Source organism: Diabrotica virgifera, chromosome 4, assembly GCF_917563875.1.
Source record: "Diabrotica virgifera virgifera chromosome 4, PGI_DIABVI_V3a".
NCBI lineage: Eukaryota > Metazoa > Arthropoda > Insecta > Coleoptera > Chrysomelidae > Diabrotica > Diabrotica virgifera.
Genome location: NC_065446.1, coordinates 17076094 through 17100757, shown reverse-complemented (window position 1 = coordinate 17100757; position 24664 = coordinate 17076094). Strand labels below are relative to the sequence as shown.

Sequence of the window (24664 nt, the reverse complement as noted above, 5' to 3'; positions counted from 1 at the left end):
TCAATTTTGATAATAATAACTTTTTTGTAAAAACTTACATTTTTTGAGTTATTGATGAAAAATTATTTAAAAACATGCATTTTTCTCAAGAAAAATTAAAATCTTTGATCTTTAATAACTCAAAAAGTTTTGATTTACTTTAATAACTTTATATAACAAACTTTGCTTGAAATTTGTCTCTCTATCGAATTATGAGGTTATTTTTAATAAAAAAATTTTCACCCCCGAGAAGGGGTGGCATCCACCCCCAGGGTAAAAGCGCAAGTTGGCACCATGTCACCTTTGTTCCTTGTGATATCCTCTAACCACTCACAAATTTTCATGCAAATCGATGAAGGTTCAACGAAATCGGAGGTAATAGCTCATAACCACCTTCAGTGACGACACTAATACAAGTTTTATTAAAAAAACTGATTTCGCGCGCGTAGTTGACATTCAAAATCGCTGGTCGCTTCAAGCGTTGTTTACGAGAAAACGGTTTATTCTACACAAAAAGTGATAACATTTTTGTCCACATTTGTCTCAGGTATATTAGTTGTTTGAAACTATTTTTTCTTTTCTATTACTCCCCCCATAGGGTGGAGCGTTACGGGGGAAGCCCAGTGGCATTTTCAACTCTGGACGACTGGACTAGTGGATAAAGAAGGCGAAAACAAGCATGGGTTAAAATTATTAATTTGACCAAATATTTTCTTTGAAATCTATTCAAAATAATAATATTTTTTATTATAGAGTCGAATCTCGGTGTATTTTTTTATTCAGATTCAGATTGTTCTTAATTTTCTTGGCAACACCCTTAGCAGAAAAGAGAATGCATATACTAATGTAGTTATTTTTCCATTGAGTTTACCAAATTCCCAAAATAATTTAATGACTATTTTATGTTTAATGCCACAAATGACTCAGTAATTGATTAATAACTTTTGATATACAAAGATTCTTAAACAAAGCTTCTTAATAACCTCAATTACGTATAAATTACTTTTTCTATTAGACAATGATAACAGCTCCGACGTTTGTTTAATAATTTTGTGGTATTATTTTACACTTAGCATCAAAATTAACGCACCACCTTAAAAATGGGATATTTTTGATGTCTCGTATTTCCTAAACCTGTTGTCCGATTTTAGTGATTTTTTAAACATGTTATAGCTATATTCTTCAAGGATATTGATTTAATAATATTGTTGCTAAACAGGTAAGTGTCATTGTATGCCGAGTGTAAAAATGATAGTGTGTTTTTTCCTCAAAGTTTTTAACACCCTGTGGAATATTCTAGCGTACATAAAATATTGAAATTAAAACTAAACTGTAGCCTTAGGCTTTTTTCAGATTTTGCTTTTTGATTCATTCGCTTATGTTGGATAATAAAAAAGTTAGGTACTTTAACAACTAGCAACGTTCTTCATCAATACAGGGTGTTTCTAAATAAGAGCGACAAACTTAAAGGGGTAATTCTGCATGAAAAAATAATAATCGTTTGCTTTATAAACATATGTCCGCAAATGCTTCGTTTCAGAGATAAGGGATGTTGAATGTTTTCCTTACAAACTGACGATTTATTTATTGCTCTAAAACCGGTTGAGATATGCAAATGAAATTTGCTAGGTTTTAAGAGGTAGTTATTGCGCATCTTTTGACATACAATTAAGAATTTTATATTCACCATTGGCGTGCATGGGGTAATATGACCGGGTAATATGACCCGTATGCACGCCAATGGTGAATATAAAATTCTTAATTGTATGTCAAAAGATGTGCAATAACTACCTTTTAAAACCTACTAAATTTCATTTGCATATCTCCACCGGTTTTATAGCAATAAATAAATCGTCAGTTTGTAAGAAAAAATTCAACATCCCGTATCTCGGAAACGAAGCATTTGCGGACATATGTTTATAAAGCAAATGGTCATTATTTTTTCATGCAGAATTACCCCTTAAAGTTTGTCGCTCTTATTTAGAAACACCTTGTATTGATGAAGAACGTTGCTAGTTGTTAAAGTAGGTACCTAGCTTTTTTATTATCCAACATAAGCGAATGAATCAAAAAGCAAAATCTTAAAAAAGGCTAAGGCTACAGTTTAGTTTTAATTTCAATATTTTATGTACGCTAGAATATTCCACAGGGTGTTCCAGACTTTGAGGAAAAAACACACTATCATTGTTACACCCGGTATACAATATACAATGACACTTATCTGTTTATCAACAATATTATTACATAGATATTCTTGAAGAACAAAGCTATAACATATTAAAAAAATTACTAAAATCCAGACTGTAGAGGCACAAACCATTGGAGCTACCATTTATAGGTTCTAAGCAGCAGTGAAGTGAAGTGAAGTGCAGTGAAGTGCGTTAAAGGCACATTTCAATAATAAAAAAGACTATAGTGGAGTTTTTGTTATCATTGGATATTGGATAACAAATTCAAATTTATACATACACCCTTTTGTATAAACAAAAACATGCTTATAATTTTTATCTATTGATTGCATGTAGTACTTAAAAAAACTTCAAAAAAGGAAAAATATCTAGTATATAGTGCTTTAAAGACAGTTTTTCGAAATTAACTTAAAACCAAAATTTCTGACTCATGTTTCTGAAATGACCGATTCAATTATCTTCATAATAACCTCAATTACGCATAAATTACTGTTTATTCTAGACAAAGATAAAAAATCCGACGTTTGTTTACCAATTTGTGGTATTCTTATTACCTATTTAGCCACCGGTTACCTTTCACTTGCTGACTAGTGTATTTTAACTTTAACGCGAATACGTCACAAATTACGTACTGGGTTTCCTGCAGTCCACTATCCACTTAGCAGGAGACGTTTTGTGTTGTGTTGTGTTGTTGGTATTTCCAAGGCTGGCTGGGTAACTAACGATTGACCGAAAGATCAGCATGGGTCATCAACAAATCAACTTTTAAACTTGTTTAGTGATCTCTTCATTTTTAAATCGGCTGTTAATGAAAGACTGTGATTTTTGTAGTTGTTGTGATATCAAAATGAGGCGTTCTTTTGGATTACTGCTAGTTTTTCTAGGATTGTGGACACTGTGTATAGCACGTGAGTTTTTTTCTACTAATAATTATCTAGTTTTATTATTGTGTGTTTGATTTTGTTTAACATTGGTAGATTATCGTTCATAAATTCATTATTTGACCTCTTTCGAAGATAGCGGGTTAATGTCAATTTACATGTCCATTTGTTAATGTTTCTTAAGCTTAAGTAATTAATTCAATTATTATTTTGCATATAGTTAAAATGAATCGCCTGTAGGTATATTATAAAATATTATGAAATAATGTTTTTAAAAAATGTAGCCCACCTTCAATCAACATTTTTAGATAAATTCTAATTTTTAATATCTGTCTGTTACCGAAAAAACTATAAACTGTAAAATTAGTTCCATTATTTAAGATATTATGCACTAGATATATTTTCATTCTAGGAGGGTTGTTCTGTTGTGATCTTGCTAGAAGTCTTGCCCATCTTAGTGTTCTTATTTTTATAAGAGATACTACGTTTTTACCACCAAATTATATGTTTATATCTGTGGTATATCTCGTAGTTGTATTTCCTCCTCCAAGCACCATTTCCACTGATGCCACCGAATATTCCTCTCAGGATCCTTCATTCAAATATACGTACATAAGGCCCATTATCGACTACAGAGCAGTTCTCTATGCCTCACTAAACCGACCACACAACAACATCCTCGGTTGCGAACGCAGAATACTCAGAAAGTGCCGCAAGAAGCACTGGAGATATCCGTCGGTATTGGTATACCCACTCGCAAAAATGCCCCCCATTAACGAGAGAATACGTTCTCTCAGCAACAAATACGTTTCGCGTACGATTAACGGAAATAACCACAGAGCAAAATATGTTCTAACCACCCCTGGCAATCGGCAAGGTCACATAGGTACTCACCAGGATCCCCAAAAACAAAGTTCCATTCCCTCCGGCCAATCTTCTACAATTGGCTAGAAACGAACTACTTGATGAGTATTACGGAATTCTAGAACAAACTCCCCTAATATATCGCAGATAACCAAGCTGCATCCCCACACGCTGATCCAAGAACCGTTCCTCTATGGTGACAGATTTGGACCCTCCTTAGCTGACTCGACGCATTACGGGGCTACGGCAACTTCCCTCCTTCATCTCTATAGCTTCTGTGCTAAAACCACCTTCTGAACCCCGAACCTCTGCTCCACTGGCAATTTTGCTCCTCCACTCTTCACCAAACATTCACAAAAAGCTTACTCTTATCGTCCCTATACTCCTGAAAAGGAGGTTCCTTCACCCTGAAGAGGCACAAGCCTAAACGGGGTATAAATAACGCGTTTCCATTCCATTCCATTCAAATATAAGCAAAAGGTTTTCGTCTGCCTTGGAGATGGTCCATGTCTCCGATCTACCTATATGTCAAAACTGGTTATATACAGTCGTAAAAAATGAAAGATCACCCATGAACGATCATATCAAGCCCATCTTTTGTATTTGCTGTCTTTTTTTGTAAATAACAAATGAGAGAGATAGATTATTAATAATATTAATAATCAATCTCTCTCATTTGTTATGTATAAGAAAAAGATAACAAATACAAAATATGTACTTGATACGATCATTCATGGGTCTTCTTCTTTTAGTGCCTATTCGTTTTGAATATTGGCGATCATTCTGGCTATAATTATTTTATTAACTGATGCTTTAAATGGATTAGTTGTTGTTGTGGAGAACCATTTCCTCAGGTTCTTTCACCATGATATTCTTCTTCTTCCAATTCCTCGCTTTCCGAATACTTTACCTTTAAGGATCACCTTCAGTAATCTGTATTTAGTGCCTTTTCTCATTATGTGTCCGAGACATTCTAACTTTCTCCTTTTAATGGTATACATCACCTCTCTTTTTTTGCCAACCGTGATATGTTAACTTTTTTTTTGTTATCTGGTCCGTTCATGATATACTTAGGATTCGCCTGTATAGCCACATCTCGAAGGCTTCAAGTTTTTTCTCTATTGCTTCAGTGAGTGTCCAGGATTCAACTCCGTTCATGGATAATCTTTCATTTTCCCCCGACTGTAAGGCTGTAAGCCTTAAGACTGTAAGACTGTACTTAATTATTTTTGTATATGGTTATTTTTTATTTTTGCCAAGTCGATGGATGGCCAAAGGTGATGGTTGTCCGGTCGTTGACAGGTCTCTTCGCAATTCTCATGAAGGGCTAACTTATCTTCGTTACTTGAGTCTTCTGTCGGAGCGTAAAGTTTTTGACCAATCGTAATTATTGTTCTAGAGGTTAGCTTATTGTGCTGCAGTAACGATTTTTATTGTTGATACAATAAAGTGATCAGCACGAGCAGTCGAGCAGTTCTGAATCGCTTTATGGCTATTCCAGGTTGTCTTTAAAAGCATCCATTCTGCTAATCGCATTGGAATAGTCTTCGAACATAATAATGCCATAACTTGGACGGCTTTTCTGGTGCGGTATCCATTAAACTTACACACCTGAACAGTAATCAATTAGGAAAAACGAATCATCCGCAATTTTCAGTGGCAATGATAATAATGTCAAATTTTGACCAATTTGTTATTTTTGTATATAAATAAATACTTTTCATTTGTTTATCGGTTGCTACGTTACATAAATGATAAGCCGTCCATGACAAATGTTATTTATCAGTTATTTTTTTATTAAGTTATAACATCTATCTAAGAAATTTATGCTTCTCCCATGTTTCGATATTTATTTAATGAATAAGTTTTGCTAATATTACTCACAATCGGTATAAAAGTAGTTCAATGACTTTTTTAGTTATTCGTATACTTCCAAATAAATTTAACCAATAACTGTAAAGGTGCACAATTAAAAATGAAGTATTTCTTTTATCTTTAATGTATTTTTATACTAAATTTATTTAATTAAATAATTTATGATTCTAAAAGTAGACAATTATAGAAACAACAATGGCGATTGGTTCTTAGAGTTTTTTCAATGATTACAATATTAACCCGGGAGCAGTCGCGCCCTGAGAAAAAATCTCACATTTTATTCTTTTCCGTGATAACTTGATGCACAATTTTTCAACATTGCTTTCCACTCATAAGTGCCTCGAGGAAGTTCGTACCTAGTAATGCGCGGAAATTTTTTTATTTATTTTTTTTAATTTTTTAATTTTTCTTTGTGGAATTTATGGTTTTGGTGAGAACCAATTAGCTTTAAAATTGTTAGAAATGGATATTTTTAACATAAGTAAATAAAATATTATAAAATAGAAATTTGATTTAAATTCGTATTTAAATCTATATTGTGAGAGTTTTGGGTTAAAATAGCTATTTGTATAACAAGGGACCAAAGTGCTACTTTTTCTCCCGAGAATGAAGTTTCTCTTTTCCCTCCGCAACGCTTCGGGCAGTATTCATTCAAGGGAGGAAAAGGCACTTTACTCCCATGTTATACATACGATTTTTCCACCTTCCTGAAATAACTAGTCATTTTTTCATTTTTAAATACATAATATATTTATGTAACTAACTAACAAATTGTATTAGGGAACTAAAACTAACAAGTAGGCACAGTATAACTGTCAACTGTCAAATATAAGTCAAATTATTAATGTAAACATTGTTAAATCAAAATAACAATTAACTGTTTTTTACCATTCTGCAAAATACAGAGTGTTCTAAATAAACGTTAAAAGGTATAGATGCTTATGTAATTCAAAATAGAATATTGTATAGGGCGTCAATAAGTTACTTCATCAATGACATACTATGACTGTGCTATGATACCAAGGGCGGATCCAGGGAGGGGGCGAGAATTTAAAAAAATATAAATTTAAATATTTGCAGTCCAAATGTTTTTAGTTCCAAACACATATATATCTATAAAATAGGGATAAATATGTTTTCTGGACTAGAATTGAACAAAGACAGCAACAAAAGCTTCAAGAATGACATAGGATGTTTTATAAATCAAAATATTGATAATTTTACAAAGTGAAACATGTTAGAACGACCTTGACAGCCATCAAAATCGTATCAATTTCCATATTTTATACACACAAAGAATAAAAAAGAAATGAAGCGTTACTTGGATCACTAGCACTTAGAACAAAGGAGTTGGTTAGTATTTTCGCACAGTCAAAAATAATTGTTTTACAAGTATTGCGTTTTATTTTTCTAATGAAAAATATGGTCACAATAAAGGGATGACAGCTCCAAGCCTTGTCACAACATCTTTAACATCTTTCACCAAACTCATGAGCAAAGACAGAGCCGTACATACACACCCATGAAAAAACATCATACCACAAGGAGTGCATTCAGGTTGAGCTGGATTTTCTACAAAGTTATCGCAACCCTCAATAGTCAGTCATTAACCATATAGACCCTCAGAGGTCTAAGAAAATACAAAAAAAATAAAAAAAGACTACGACCAATAGTAGGGTCTATAGTGTTCTTATCTTAGGTCGACAAAATATTCGTCTAAGAGACCATCGTGATGATGGCCTTCTGCTACTGGACGAAGATGCTGGACCTAGCAAGGAGGGGAATTATTAAGGTTTAAAATCGCATCAGGAGATAAGACTCTTAAATAACATCTATCCACAGCATCTTCCTGAGCCACATAATTAGTAGCAGCAGTCAAAATCAATTAATAACATGTGGCGAAGAAATAATTGAACAAATAATGAATCAGGTTCAAAGTGCAAATTATTACTCTATCTGTCATATTTGACGAAACGACCAACGCGCGACGTATCCCACGTGGAACAGCCTTCCTCTAAATTTGAGATACACACATATACAATAACAACATTAGTGAAGACTTTGTCAAGTTCATTGACGCATATGAGAACCTAAAAATAATTAGTGAAAATCAAGAAAGGGGGAAAGAACAATATCTGACAGGAGAAGCATTGGAAAAAATAGTATTAAACTTGTTGAAAGAACTCCAAAGAAATGTGTAGGAATCGGTACTACGGCACCGATGGTGAATTTTAAGGCACTTCTCAGTACTGTGAAAAGTATGCCTTAAAACTCACCATTGTAACCTTAATTTTTAAAAATTACCCCCCGTACCTCCGGTATCTCTCCCCAAAAAAAAGTTCATGGCCCCTCCCGAAAATTGGTCCAGGATCCGCCCTTGTATGATACACTATAATAACTATATTATATATGCGTAAGAATAAATAATGGATTTTAATGTGCTTGGAAGACCTCGAAGGCGCAGAACGTATCTCAGAGTTTCAAATTGCTAGGGCAATAACTTTAAAGCAAAAAGGCAACTCAAGACGCCGTGCAGCAGAAAGGTTATAATGTTAGCCTTGACTTAACAACTATGGGCCATCAGAGATCGTCGAAATACTGCTCGACCGCTACAAAATTCGTTGGTAGCAGCTAAGGGTGCAAGAGTAAATACTCAGTATTCGTAATCGACCTACGAACATGGGTTGAATCCAAGAAAGCTAGCTAGAGTACCACCTTTGACCCCTGCACATCGTAGAGCCAGACGCTTGTTTGCAGAAGAACACATAAATTGGACCATCGCACAATGAAGTAACGTGAGGTTACAGATTTCTTTTAAATCATGTTGATGGACGTGTTTAAGTCTGTAGAAGACCAGGCAAGTGCTCTTGTTGGAGGTTCAATTATAGTTTGAAGTGGGATAACTTTAAATGGCTGCTCTGACCTAGTAGTTACTCGGTGTTGGGGGATGACGTACATAAATGAACCACCTATTGTCACATTTGCTAAAAATATGGGTCTAGAATTTATCCTTCAGCAAGATAATACGATGGGTGGAACACTTTAGATACCTGGGTAGCTGGATTGACCGCAGGGTTGAAAGTGATGAGGAGATTTCGACCAGAATAGGACTTGCTCAAAAAAGATTTATTAGCTGGCGTTCTGTATTGTGCAGTAGCAGTCTGTCATTGATCACACGTCTAAGAGTATTAAAGTGCTACGTCTGGTCCGTTTTGTTTTATGGATGTGAAACTTGGACAACAAAAGTGAAGAATCTCAACAAATTAGAAGCGTTCGAGTTGTGGTGTTATCGTCGCATGCTCAGAATCCCATGGACAGCACACATATCCAACTAACGTGTGGTGGAGACCATGCACAAAGAGCGAGAATTGATCAACGTCATAAAAATGAGAAAGGTTCATTACTTTGGCCATATAATGAGAGGAAGACCAAAATGTAGACCTAGGAGATGCATGGGAGCGAGTGGCATCAGTGATAGAACAAGCAGCGAAAGAAACCATTGGGAAAAAGAGGACTCGCCCAAAACAGAAATGGTTTGACAAACAATGCGAAGAAATGCTGGAAACAAAAACTCACAAAAGAATGAAAATGCTACAAAACCCTACAGATGAGAACATAGCAGATTTTCGTAGAACAAGGGCGCAGACAAGGCAACTACTCAGAACTAAAAAGAGAAGCTACATAGAACAGCAAATACGAGTAATTGAAATAAGTGGCGAGAGGAATCAAATAAGAAAATTCTTTAGGGAAGTGAAGACAGTCAGACAAGGTGGAAATGTTGGGGTAACACAAGCTATGAGAAATGAAGCAGGTGAACTGATAATGATGGAAACAGAAATCGTAGAGCGATGGAAGGAATACTTTCGGAATTTACTAAATATTGAAAGTGAGATGGAGGAATCAGAGACTACATTTCATTCTGCAGATGTGGAAATACCACCACCAACACTACAAGAAGTAAAGAATGCAATAGCATCTCTTAAAGATCACAAAGCACCAGGAAATGATGGTATAAATGGAGAATTGATAAAAAAAGGAAGAAACGTTTTACATCAAAAATTGTATGACATTATTCTCAGAGTATGGCAACAGCAGAAAATGACTAGAGAATGGAATGGAAGCGTTATAATACCCATACATAAGAAGGGAAATCAAGAGCAATTCTGAAACTACAGAGGCTTATTAGTACAGCGTATAAGATTCTATCAATTATCTTACTAAAGATACTCACTCCGTATTCGGAAGATATTCTAGCCGACTACCAATGCGGCTTTCGAAGTGGAAGGTCAACAATAGATCAAATATTTACCATCCGACAAATATTAGAAAAAAACTGGGAATTCAACCGAGATGTACACCAAATCTTCGTAGATTTCCAGCAAGCATATGACTCGATAAAAAGAAGTAGACTATGGCTAGCAATGCTAGAAATGGGAATACCAAGAAAATTAGTGCAGCTCACTCAAATGTGCGTGGCAGACTCATATGCACAGGTAAAGATAGGAAACAGAACATCGATGCCATTTAGTATAACATCAGGGCTTAGATAAGGAGACCCTTTATCACCATTGCTATTCAATTTGGCTTTAGAATACGCAATAAGTAATATATCGTCTGAACTAACAGGGGGATTCGCAAATCGAGGATCAAAACTATTGTTGGCCTTTGCCGATGATCTAGATGCAGTCGCTCATTCTACAAGAGACGTAAGAGAGGTGTTTTCACAGCTCGAGGAGGAAACAGGTAACTTGGGCCTTCGAATAAATGAAGAGAAGACGAAATATATGCTGGTGACCAAAAATCCAAGACCAAGAGTTAGGCAGAACGTAACTATTAATGACCACAACTTTGAAGTAGTAAAAGAGTTTAAATATCTGGGAGCAGTAATCACAGAGGACAATCACATAGAAAAAGAGGTCTCAGCAAGAATAGCTGCGGTAAATAGAGCATTATACTCCCTATCATCATTACTAAGATCTAAGCTGCTGAAAAGACAATCTAAATTAAGACTGTACATGTCAATTATTCGCCCAGTTGTTACATATGGGAGTGAAACATGGACTCTACATCAGCGAGAAATAAATAAATTGCTGATATTTGAAAGGAAAGTCCTCATAATGATATTTGGTCCTCAAAGAGATGAATTGACAGGAGAGTGGAGAAGGCGCCGCAATGCTGAATTGGTGACTCTATATGGTACTGAAAACATCGTCAGACATATAAAAGCTAATCGGATAAGATGGGCAGGTCATGTAGTAAGATCAGAGGAAGACAGAGTGCTAAACACAGCGTTCTTCGAGAGACCAGACGGTAGAAGATCAGTGGGCCGTCCCAGAAAAAGATGGAAGGATGATGTTGAAACCGATCTATCTAGGATTGGGGTACAACAACGGCAAATCGAAGCGCAAGATCGCAGACGATGGAGGGCCATAGTGGATGCGGCGAAGACTCACCCCGAGTTGTAAAGCCAGTCAAGAAGAATATAATGAGAGGACCTAAATATCGCTCACTCCGGTTGATCATTCAGGGCAAAATCGAAGGAAAACGTTGGGTTGGAAGAAATCAGTTGTCCTGGCTACGTAACATTAGACAATGGACAGGTTGAACGGCCAAGGAATTGTTTCATATACACACACCGGCAAAATTAGCCGAACACCTTAAAAATGGGACATGTTTGATGTCTTGAATCTCCTAAACCACTGATCCGATTTGAGTGATTCTTTTAGTATGTTATAGCCTTATTAGTTAACAATATCGTTGTAATAATGTTGTTGCTAAACAGGAAATAGCATTTTATACCGTGTGTACCAATAATACTGTGTTTTTTTTTCTTAAAGTTTGGAACACCCTGTGGAATATTCTATCATATGTAAAATATTAAAATTAATAATCTGTTGTAGACTTAGGCTTTCTTAACATTTTACTTTTTGATTCATTTACTTATGTGAGATAGTAAAGAAGTTATGTGCGTTAACAACTATCCATGTTTTTCATCAATAAATCCTCATAGTAGGGGAGGAAAGTATACTAAATTTGCAGTTACTCGAGCGTTATGGGGACCTATTGGATTGTGAAGAGTATGTGCTAAAATCAGAAAAAGTTAAGTTAATTTTTCCATAAAGTGGGGGACTTTTAATTTTTTAATTTAATTTTAAATTTGAAACAATCATTTTTCTCCGATTATAGTGCTATGTATCCATAATTCGAAAAAATGTGTCAAATAAAAGTTGCTTTTTTTACGTAAAGAATCCAAATCTGCAATAAAAATTGGGGGGCTCCTATTTAAGATTTTAAATTCAATCCCCCACCCTCCTCCGTGGGGCTCGTGACTCCCAACGGAGAGGGGTGGGGGGTAAATTAAAAATTTTAAATATGAACCCTGCGATATTTCGCGAAATGAACATATTTTTCAAAAATCTACCGAATGGCACCAAACACGACCCCCCACAAAGGTGTGGGGGGGGGGGTTACTTTAAAATCTTAAATATGAGCCCCCAATTTTTTTTGCAGATTTAGATCCTAGACGTAAAAATAAGCAACTTTTATTCGCAACATTTTTTCCAATTATTGATAGATGTTGCTATAATCGGAAAAAACGATTGGTGGAAATGGAAAATTAAATTAAAAAATGAAGTGTGGAGTCCCACACTTTATGGAAAACTTAACTTAACTTTTTTTGGTTTTAGCACCCACTCTTCACAATCCAATAGGTCCCCATAACGCTCGAGTAACTGCAAATTTAGCATACTGTCCTCCCCTACTATGAGGATTTATTGTTAAAAAGCATGGCTAGTTGGTAAAGCACATAACTTTTTTATTGTCCAATATAAGCAAATGAATCAAAAAATAGAATGTTAAGAAAGACTAAGTCTACAACAGAGTTTTAATTTTAATATTTTATATGTGCTAGAATATTCCACAGGGTGTTCCGAATTTAGAGAAAAAAACACAGTATGATTGTAACACCCTGTATAAAATGACATTTACCTGTCTAGCAGCAATATTATTACACCGATATTTTTAACTAATAAGGCTATAACATACTAAAAGAATCACTCAAATCGGACAACAGGTTTAGGAAATTCGAGACATCAAACATGTCCCATTTTTAAGGTGTTCGGCTAATTTTGCCGGTGTATGTAGCTGCCGACCGAAAAACATTTCATCAGCTTGTTAATATGACGATAGCCAAAGCTTGAAAGCAAGCACGGCACACAAAGAAGAAAGAAGAAGATAATACGAGATCGCACGTGGCCAGAAGAGTGAAAAATTATTTGACCACCCACACTATTCAGGCTATGGAGTGGTCAGCGAGGAGCCAGAAAGCCAGATTAAGATCCCATTGAAGACATTTGGGATACACTCGGGAAGCGCTTGAAGAACGTCAGCCACTAAGTAACCTACAACATGTCGAGGAAGTTCTCGTGGAAGAATGGGAACAAATAGGTCGAGAAACTGTTAGAAATGAAATGAAAAGCATGCCTGGACGTTGTGCAGAAGTTACACGCTATTAGTTTTCTTTTAAAATAATTTCTAGCAACGCTGTTAATAAAAATATTAACCGAACTTTTCACATTTATCATTTTTTACTTTTTTCCACAAGAAGATTGACAGTTCAGTACCTAACAAAAATTTTCCTATATTGATAGAAGCCTTAACTAGATACCTCTTCTTTTTCTTTTGTTGCCTATTCGTTTCGAATATTGGCGATCATTCTGGCTATAATCATATCATTAACTGATGCTTTAAAGAGATTGGTTGTTGTTGTGGAGAATCATTCCCCCAGGTTCTTTAACGATGCTATTCTTTTTCTCCCAATTCCTCGTTTCCGAATACTTTGCCTTGAAGGATTACCTTCAGTAATCTGTACTTAGTGCCGTTTCTCTTTATGTGTCCGAGATATTTTAACTTTCTCTTTTTAATGATATACGTCACCTCTCTTTCTTTCCCATTCTTCGTAATACGGTCTCGTTGGTTATCTTGTTCGTCCTTGATATCCTTAGGATTCGCTTGTATAGCCACATATCGAAGGCTTCAAGTTTTCTCTCCATCGCTCCAGTGAGTGTCCAGGATTCAACTCCGTAATATTATATTGAGAAGATATAACATCGTAGGAGCCTTACTTTTACCTCCAGATTAAGGTTGGGGCTCTTAAAGAGTTTGGCCACGTTATTGCCATTCCTAGCCTTCTATCTTCTACAGTTTACTTCTTGTGAGTGATCCCATTGTCCGTTTACTATTGTTAAAAGATAGGCAGATGGTAGATACTGTTTTACTCGGTCCACTGGTGTATTCTTGATAAGCAGTTGCAGATATATGTATAAATTAAGAAAAAATAATATAATCCTAAAAATAATTTTAGTTCAAAACTACGAACATCTTTATAAGTGGCTCCTTTTTCGTTTTGATTAGTGTATTTTACGATTGTTAAATAGCAAAGTTTGACGTTTATCAGAGGACTCCCCGATAATCTGGTAAGCCCGATATTTTTTGAATTTATTTTTTATGTGAAAAAATACTGTAAAACCACTAAAGCGCATACGTTTTTAGCATAAAAATTAATGAGCGAATAACAAACTCTGGGAATGGAAATTCCAAATAGGTTTATTATTGTTGCCAAAACACCTGTATGTTTTACCTGTTTTGAATAAGTATAAGTGGGGTTAAATATAATGGTAAATTATAATTATATAAAATTAAGATCAGCTTCCATTCACGATTTTAGTTGTGCATTAGATAGCAAAAGTGCGTATACAATAAACAAAACAGTGCTATTAGTGGACATGGAGTGACAAACAGAAAGTTTCCGTGAAAATTCATTTGATCAGGTTGATTAAACTATCTTTTTCACAAAACTAAGAAAACCCAATTGAAATTAAACGTGACTGTGATTTTCTGTGTAAGAAGAAGTATTATTATTATTCATTTCTGTTAGGAGTATACTCTATTAATAGTATACTTACTCAGAGATGCCAGACAGGGATACATTCTCTCCCCACTACTCTTCAATTTAGATATATTCAGAAAGTATCTTCCAGGAAGCTCTTGAGGAATGCGAAAGCGGTATCAAAGTAAACGGTACCTGGGTCAATAATATACGATATGCGGATGACTCGGTCTTAATAGCGGACAATATAGAAGACATTCAAAACCTTCTTTATAAAATTGTAGAACATAGCAAGAACATGGGACTTAGCATCAACATAAAAAAGATGACGTTCTTTATAAGCAGCCGTCAATTATGTCAACATCAAAATGCAAGACTAGCATATAACAATCAAGATGTAGAGCGCGTAAAAAATTTAATTACCTGGGAACCTGGTTATAGGAAGACTGGATGTCGGATAATATGGAAATTAAATGTCGAATAGAATGGGCCAGAAACGCATTAATAAAATTCAGAAACATCTTTGCGGGCTCTGACTTTGACCTGAACCGAAGTCTAAGGGCCGGTTGTTCGAACGCTAATCAACAATGATCACTAACAAATATTTAATTACTGTCACCAAAACTGTCCACATAAACTTTTATTGGGTTGCTTAACATTATTGGGTTGTAAAACATAATTGATTAAAATTATGAGATTAGTTAATCAATTAACATAACAATTATTAACATAATTGATTAAGTAATTTCATAATTATAATTAATTATGTTTTCAGCAACCCAAACAAAGTTGACATTGACACTTGGTGACAGTAATTAAATATTTGATAATGATCATTGTTGATTAGCGTTCGAACAACCGGCCCTATGATTCACGAAATGCTATATTATGGTCGGTGCTCCTATATGGCATGGAAAGATGGACTTTAAAAATAAACACAATGAATAAGCTGGAGGCATTTGAAATGTGGATTTAAATACGACTCCTTTAAGATCCATGAACTGCACGAATAACAAATGAAGAAATCCTGAGAAGAATTGGCACAGAACGACAACTGCTATGCACAATTAAACAGAGAAAACGGCATATCTGGGGCACGTGAGTAGAAAGGAAAGATTCCAATTTCTGCAAATCTTAATTGAAGAATGATCGAAGGAAGAAGAGGAGTGGACAGGAAGAAAATGTGATGGCCCCGTAATGTCAAACAATGGACAGGGCTAAAAAACATAGCAGATCTAATACACACTGCAAGGGATCGAGATAAATCGCGTCAAACGTGATCGTGAACAGCAATTAGTGGATTGCATAAGAAGAAGAGTTAAGAGTATTATTTACTGTGTTCAATGCTGTGAACCAAAATTTCAGGTGAAAATACATTTATACAGTATGTCCCTGTAAGTTGGAACCATATGGAAAACTTTTTTATTATTAATTTTACGAAAAAAAGTTCCATCCATCCATTCATCCAATGGCACTACAGCCCAAATCGAGCCTTGGCCTCCTTCAATAAGCTTCTCCAATCATTTCGATTTACCGCTGTTCTTTTCCATGAACGCGTTCCCAGGAAGTTCCTGGCATCCTCATCGACTTCGTCTTCCCATCTCTTTTTAGGTCTTCCAACCGGTCTTCTTCCCTGCATTCTTGCATTCAGCAATTTTCTGGGGATTCTATTCTCATGCATGCGGACCACGTGCCCTGCCCACCGTAATCTCTGTAGTTTAGTGTGTTTTGCTAGAGTTGGTTCGCTATATTGCTCGTATATTTCTCTATTATACCTAATTCGCCAGTTGTTATTTTCCCTTATTGGGCCCAGTATCCTACGTAATACTTTTCTTTCAAACACATCTAATGCATTGGCAGATTTTTGTGTCACCACCCATGTTTCGCAGCCATAACTTACTATGGGCCTGATTATTGTTTTATATACCCGGAGTTTTGTTTTCCGGTGTACGTCTCGCGATTTGAATATGTGGCCCATCGCGAAATATGCTTTATTTGCCAGCACAAGCCTTCTATTTATTTCCGGTTCTTCTTCACTGCTTGCAACCAGATCCATACCTAGGTACGTGAATCTATTCACATGTTCTATATCGTCACGAAAAAAAGTTACTGTTTATAAAAAGCTCTGCATGGTCTAAAACCTAAGATTCATCCATCTTATATCAAATTTTATGAATATTATACGAGGTATGACAAAAATATGAATTTTGCTAAAGACTAAAGTTTTAAATTCTAAACAACTTTTCATAATCACAATTTTCGCTATTGTGAAAAATAAAGGTAAGTATTTTATTTGCTCTTGAGCGAAATTCATATTTTTTGACATACCTCGTATAAAACTGCTAAAATTTGATAAAAGATGGTTGTATTTTAGGTTTCAGACAATGAAAAACATTTTATAAAGAATAACTTTTTTTCGTAAAATTAATAATAAAAGAGTTATCGTAATTGAAATAACTGAAAATAATGTTGGTTATCCACAATTAAAAAAAATATTTTGTCAATTAGAAGGATGTAATTGCATATTAGGTACTCGATAATATTAGGAATATGCATATATGCATATTAGGAATATTGATAATTTGAGGTACTTGTACGATACGGTGTTAATTGCAAATAGTTACGAAGATCTTCAACATCTGATTAAGAGGACTGCCACAACGTGTGATGAACATGGACTGAAGCTAAACACCGCAAAGACAAAGGTGATAGTTGTCACTAAAGCGCAAATAGAACCAGAAGTGGTGACAGATTATGGACAACAACTGACGAGAACCAACAGTATCGCTTACCTTGGTTGTAATCTAAATGAAAACTGCAACATGAGCAAAAAAATTAGGATACGCATAGAGAAGGCAAAAACTGCATTTTTTTAAGACGATAAGAGAAATCTTGGATGGAAACAACATCACTTTGATAATGAAAATTAGATTAGTAAGATGTTATGTGTTCCCTATTCTTTTATATGGTATCAAAGATTGGATTTTAACGGATACAGATATTGGGTGTATCGGGAATCCTACGAATAAGTTGGGTAGATACAATTCGCAACAAGGTAGTTTTTTAACGGATGGGAAAAATTACGGGAGTGGTTACAATAGTTACAAATGGCAAACTGGAATATTTTGGCAATGTTATGCTTCATTCAGGGAGATATGATATACCTACTTCAATTAATAATACAAGGCAAGGTAGACGGAAGAAGCGGATCTGGCCGAAGAAGAACGGCATGGCTTAAAAACGTAAGGGAATGGTTTAATAGATCCTCAGCATCCCTTTTAACAGATCTGGAGTTGCCGTCAGCAAAGTCATTATAGACAATTCCAACACACAATAATTGAGCATGGCACAGGAAGAAGGCTGACTAACCTCAGCGGTAGAATATACTTTTTCTGTATCTAAACTTCAATTACAGTTGAGTCCAGGAGTCTTTCCCCGTACGTCATCATTTAAAGCATACGAAATAAGTCGGAAATTTACTAAACGCAACAGCAAGTGACAGAAATAAAAAATTTATAAAAAAAAATAAATAACATAATATTTTCTTTTTGTTATTTTATTCACTTCGCCGGAACATTAAACACAAGCATTCCTTAACTGTGTCAATGAGGTTAGCTTTGTAAGTTATCAAAATTAATCGTAAAATAACATAAAATTACCATAAAATTGCAAACTTTAATTATTATAAAATTAGTTATGAAAACAACTGTTTGTAAACTATAAAAAACTTCAAAATGCGAAAATTCGCAACAAACTGACAGCCACAAAAGTAAACAAACCAAAACGTCAGAAATTGTACTTAAGATATGTGAAAACATCCCCAATCGTTTTTGGTACCTATCTCTTTTCAATGTACTTAGTCTAGTCTAGATCGTTCATAGAACTAACATGTGGTTTTACTTAATAACAGGCGGCAGCTGGTTTGTCATTAGTTTCATGCATGGAAGAGAATCATTCTAGATCCAAAGTATATATGTTTTATCTCGCCAGGTATTAATGACGCACGGGTAAAGACTCATGGACTCAAGTGTATATCTGTTTTTTATCAAGAGGATGAATTTTTAATGATGATTCAATCACTACAAAATTCGTTAACATTTCTGATTTACATTTAACATTTTCTATGCACTGGCATTTTCACATTTTGTTCTTCTTCTTCTTGTGCGACTCCTGTCGGAGATTGGAAATCATCAAGGCTATTCTGACCTTGTATACAGCTGACCTAAAGAGTTCATTAGTGGTGCAGCCAAACCACTCTCTCAAATTCCGCAACCATGACATTCTTCTACGGCCTGGATTCCGTTTTCTTTTTATTTTTCCTTGAATTATATTTTGAAGTAATTCTTATTTATGTCTTTTCATCAGATCACCCAAATATCGAGTTTTCTTCGTTTTATCGTTAACAAAATTTCTGGTTCTTTTCCGATCTTTCATCTTACTTGAAAGTTTGTGACTCTTTCAATTTATCTTCAGTATTCGACGGTATTTAGCACCACATTTCTAAACTTTCAATATTTTTATGTTGCTCTGTTTGAGAGTCGAGGCCTCTACACCGTATAATAGCGTGTTAAATACGCAGTCTCTTAGCATTCTTAATCGAAGAGGGATGTTTTTATCTCTGTTGCAGATGAATTACATTTTCTGGTTTCGTTTAATTAAACAGTTGAATAAATATATTTTCGTATTGTAATTAAAAAAAAATTATTTGGAAGTATCGTTGTCCACTGTAAAGAACAAAAATAAAACAATATTGCATTCTATTCAAACACAATCACCAACATCAATAGTAGGTGATAAAATAAAAAATGATCAACTTATAGGAATTTCCATATAATAGTATTATAATTTGTTGCTATTGTATCAAATCTGTATTTAAAGTAAATACCACTCACTTCGTAGTACAGAAGTAATTACCTATTTTAATTAAATCATAATTTTGCATTCCTTGTTTATTTTTTCCAAGGACTAGCTTATAACTACTGATCCATTTGTTTAATACAGTCTTACTGTGGTTTTCAATATATTTTATGTACACAATTATGCAGTGTAATTCTTGAAAATATGTATACTTCAGTGTATTTACCCACTATGTGGATTTATTACACAATTTTCCGTAGGAAGCAGGTGATTTTTTAACTACCTGTAATTCTGTTTATTTATTTACGAGTAATTCCAAGTTAATATTTTACTTAACTCAACAGTTCTGGTTGTTACCACTTTTTAAAGGAGAGGGGGAATCGGCGGATTTTTACTAAATTTTAGTATATTATTTTACTTTACAAACGTAGCCTTCATTCATTTTTTGAGCCCTCTAGGTGCTCGTGGGCCTAAGATAAACCCCTCGAAAAGGTCAAAAATAGCCCTTTTGCCCTATATTTGAAGAGCTATATCTTTGAGCCCAGTGGATCGAATTGAGATCACGATCTGTCATTTTTCTTGTAATAATGTCAACTTCTTAATGAAATAATTTTTAAAACCGCACAAGATAAGATTTATTATACGGGGTGTCCAGAAACTCTCCCGACAAACAAAGACTGGAAATTCTTCGGATAATTTTAAGACAATTTAATCCAATTCACTTAGTCCGAAAATGCTTCCTAAGGCAAGGGAGATGGCGTCTCTTTGACGATGGCGTCTTGAAATTAGTTTTTCTTAAGTATCTCCAGAACGCTTCTATTTAGAAAAACAAAAACTGGTACACTTATCTATCTTCCAGATATAAATCAACTACATCCATTATGAATTTCTAGTACCGGTCATAGGCGCCCGTTCTGGATAGGGCAGCGGTTATTTTATCGCGTAACTTTTTTATCTTTAACTACTAAGCATTTTTTATACTGGATTATTACATTTTAAGATATTCTAGTATTAAAATACACCGTTTTCTAGAAAAATTTTAAATTTGAAAATTATTCGTTTGCTGAATTTGAAAAAAAAAAATTTTCAAAAAAAAAACTATTTAGAAAATCGAAAACTACTACGTTTATTTATCTTCCAGAGATAAATCGATTTCCTTAGTTGTGAAATTCTAGCTCCGGTCCTATGCGTTCGTTTTGGGTAGGTCAACGGTGATTTTATCGCATAACTATTTTTGTCTTTAATTTTTAAGCATTTTTGACACTTGATAATTAAACTATGAGGTATTCTAGTACTAAAAGTTACTATTGCTCTAAGTCAGTAAAATACACCGTCTTTTTTTGAAAAAAAAATTTCAAGTTATTTCTTTTAAACTCAATAAACTAAAAATTTTCAGTAGTAATTGCACAAGAGCTCTGAAATTATTGAATTTTTCCCGAGTGACACTTTGACAGTTTTGTCAATTATGTCAAAGTGTCACGAGAGCAAAAATTCTATATTAATTTCAGAGGTCGAGTGCAATTTGTTGCGATTATTTCATGAATAAAACTGTTCAAAACCAAAATTTTATTGTAATTTATTTATGTAAGTACCATTAAACACACAGTTTTTATAAATATTTGACGATTGAAAGTCATCACTTTTATAATTTTTAAAACATTAATTGTCATTAATGTCACTGAATGTATTTTTTCGTAGCAACGAAGGGCATCTGACGTAATATACTTAACGACGGGAGATTATCAAAAATTATCGATTTAATTCAGATTTCTGTAGCTTTCTATTGGTCAGAATCCTCTATGAATGAAATAATCAAATCTATTTTTCTAGAAAACGGTGAATCCTACCAACTTTAAGCAAGAGTATCTTTTAATACTAGAATCTAGTATAAAAAATGCGTAGAAGTTAAAGACAAAAAAGTTACACGATAAAATACGAAGCGTTCTGGAGATACTTAAGAAAAACTAATTTCAAGACGCCATCTTTAAAGAGCTCTAGCTCCCTTAGGAAGCATTTTTGAACTAGTTGAATTGAGTTAAATTGTATTAAAATTATCTGAAGAATCTCCGGTCTTCGTTTGTCGGGAGAGTTTCTGGACACCCTGTGTAAGTCAAGTAGAACTAAAAGAAAACTTACAAAATTTTATGTTTCTCAATTAATGATCAAAATTTAACCAACCGAGAAGAGAAAATTGTAAAAACGGACAAATGAAAGTGTTTCTAAATACCCTTCAAATACGCATTAGTAAATTAAAACCCATCTAGTAGATTCGAAGATACAGCTATTTAAAAATAGCAAGTTTTTTCGAAAATCACATTTTTTATCATTTGGAACATTTACATGCATATCAAGCACACATTTACATTATTACAAAAATTAAACCATAAATCGATAATATATTAATGGGGTAGACGCAACATCTTGGTAAAATGCTATTTAAATGTATTAATTTTTTTCGAATCTTGAGAAAAAATTTTGAAAAATTTAAACGCAGAATGAAAGATTACATTATTCCCGAGGGCCAAAAGTCCCTTAGAATAAACAAAAAGTTTTTTTGAATGAAATATTTAAAATTAAAAATCACACTCAGTTTTCACTCCTGTAACTTATTAAAATAAACATTATAGAAGTTTTCAGGAACTCTCGGCCCCCGTTATTCTTTCATTCTGCGTTTAAATTTTCCAAAAATCCTTATTAGTTATGTTCTCAAGATTCGAAAAAAAAAATGCATTTAAATAGCAAATATAATTGATTTAAATAGCAAGATTTTGAGGCCAATATACTACCTCAAAAATGTAACATGTAAACAACTATTTACTATTAATATTTAGTAATTAAGAGATTACTAATGAAATAATTCTTAATTATTGTCTTTTGTTTCAGAAACAGAATATTGTATGACCCCAAGACAGGAAGGAGGAGATTGCAAAATAATTACACAATGTCCAAGTCTATTTAAAATTTTAAAAAATCGTCCTATTAGATCTGAGGACGCGGATTATTTAAGAAAATCACAATGTGGTTTCGAGGGGACGTTACCAAAAGTGTGCTGTGCTCTGCAAGAAACTGTTCAAACTACCACGCAGCGTCAAGTAGACTATGACACCCGTAAGTATAGAGTATAGAATATACAATTGCAAGATATGTACTTAAAATAAATCACTTTCTATTTCTTTACCTTCTCTTCTGATTCTTATTCATCTCTCTCTCTCTCTCTCTTCTCTCTCTCTCTCTGTCTCTCTCTGTCTCTCTCTCTCTCTCTCTCTCTCTCTCGCTCTCTCTTTGACTCTTTAATCTTGAGCCTTCTTTCATACAGTGTGTCCAAGATAAAAAACTTTTTTATTTTCAATTTTAGCAAAAATGTCATTCTTGATAAAAAGTTTTGCTTGTTCTGAAACCCCTTAAAACAAAATAAAATTACAAGTTTTTCAAAACCTGCTTAATTTTGTAGCCAATTTTATATCAATCCCTATAAATTTTGGCACTAAGTTCGAAATCGTAACAATAATCTAGTGTTGCTAAGCTACAATGCAGCTTAGTAACTGTCAACTCCGGTAAATAATTTGTGAATTGTCATTTTGTTCGACAATGTTAAGCGTTCAACAAAGACTTCAATATAACATGGAAAATAGAATATTGTAGTGAAAGAAGCGGTCATTTATAAGTTTTTCACCAATGATTGCACAAAAGTCAAGCCTCATGTCATAATCACAATATTGTAAGGTGTGAATAAATTTTGGTTTTAAGGAATGAATTTTGTTTTGCTCGAATATTTTCTATGACTTTTGTTACTCTTTGTGACTCTTTTTCGTAAACTTAACTTTGGATTTTCCCTTACTGACTACATAGCTAGGGCAGTAGCTGTATCATCATCCTCATTATACGTTGTTTTCGATCTTTTTCTGTTTTCAACAGATCCTGTCTCATTGAATTTCTTTATCAGTTTCTTCAATCCATTCCGCGTAACGAGTACATCTCGATATTTCTCATTGAACATTTCAATCGCATGTCGGTACGAAACAGCTCCAATTCCATAACACTTTACATTATAAATTCTTTGTTGGATGGTTAACATTATCTTATCGAAAAAGAATGACAATTCGCAAATTATTTATCGGAGTTGACAGTTATGTTATTCAGCTACATTGTAGCTTAGCAACACTAGATTATTGTTAAGGTTTCGAACTTAGTGCAAAAATGTATAGGGATTTACACAAAATTGGCTACAAAATTAAGCAGGTTTTGAAAAACTTGAATTTTATTTCGTTTTATGGAGTTTTAGAACAAGCAAAACTTTTTATAAAGAACGACATTTTTCGCTAAAATTGAAAATAAAAAGTTTTTCCTCTTGGGCTTTCCTAATATATTTTTTATTCGTAAAATATAGGGATTTTTTTTTATTTCAAAATATGAGGATATCTAGAATGATATTAAAGTCAAATGAAAAATAATGAGTTAAAAATTGAAAATACTTTTGAATTTATTAAATAAAAACATACGCTGGGGTCCAAATTTACCCTCCTTGGTCATCCGAAGGTTAAAAACTACAGAAAGGTGCTCAGCTTTTAAAACGCCAGATTTAGTAATTTATTACCTTTTCTGGCCACACGGTAAAACCGCATACATGATGACATAATCACAGTATATAGAGGTTCTACAGTAAAATCACTCTTCTGTCGGCGCTTTGATCTCAGGAAGTAATACCGGCAGTACGCAATTGGTAATTCACCAGTCGTGAATGCGGGTTTTCCCTGTTAAAAGCCGTACGTTTCTATGCGAATAGCAATGTGAGAGTGGAGCAAAAGCGACAGCCAACATTGCGCGGTCGCCATGCGCGACTACAGATTTTACTTCCAATTTTTCGGAGAGTGGTTCTACTGTCCCTCTTTATACTGTGACATAATAGTGTTGTGGTCTCGGTCAGTATCGACACAGCGGACACGCAGCGCAGTCACACCCTCGCTAAAATAACAAACCCTTACGAGATATAAACGAAGCACGCCTATTTACCCAAAATAAATAAATATATTACTGTTCGTTGTTTTACGCTTACCATAATTTCATTATTGTTTCCGTGAACCACCAACGGAACATTGGTGACCCCGCGAATAAGTAAAACGACGTTATTTTTT

General features: G+C 34.3%; 1 protein-coding gene across 1 annotated transcript in view; it reads left to right on the top strand.

The window, feature by feature from the left end:
* Positions 1-24664, top strand: part of LOC114333008 (serine protease easter) — a 105268-nt gene that overhangs the window by 44315 nt on the left and 36289 nt on the right. Inside the window, exons 6-7 of the mRNA XM_050648970.1 lie at positions 2944-3076; positions 22416-22640. Of these exons, the coding sequence (XP_050504927.1) occupies positions 2944-3076; positions 22416-22640 (358 nt within the window). The remainder of the gene's footprint in view (positions 1-2943; positions 3077-22415; positions 22641-24664) is intronic.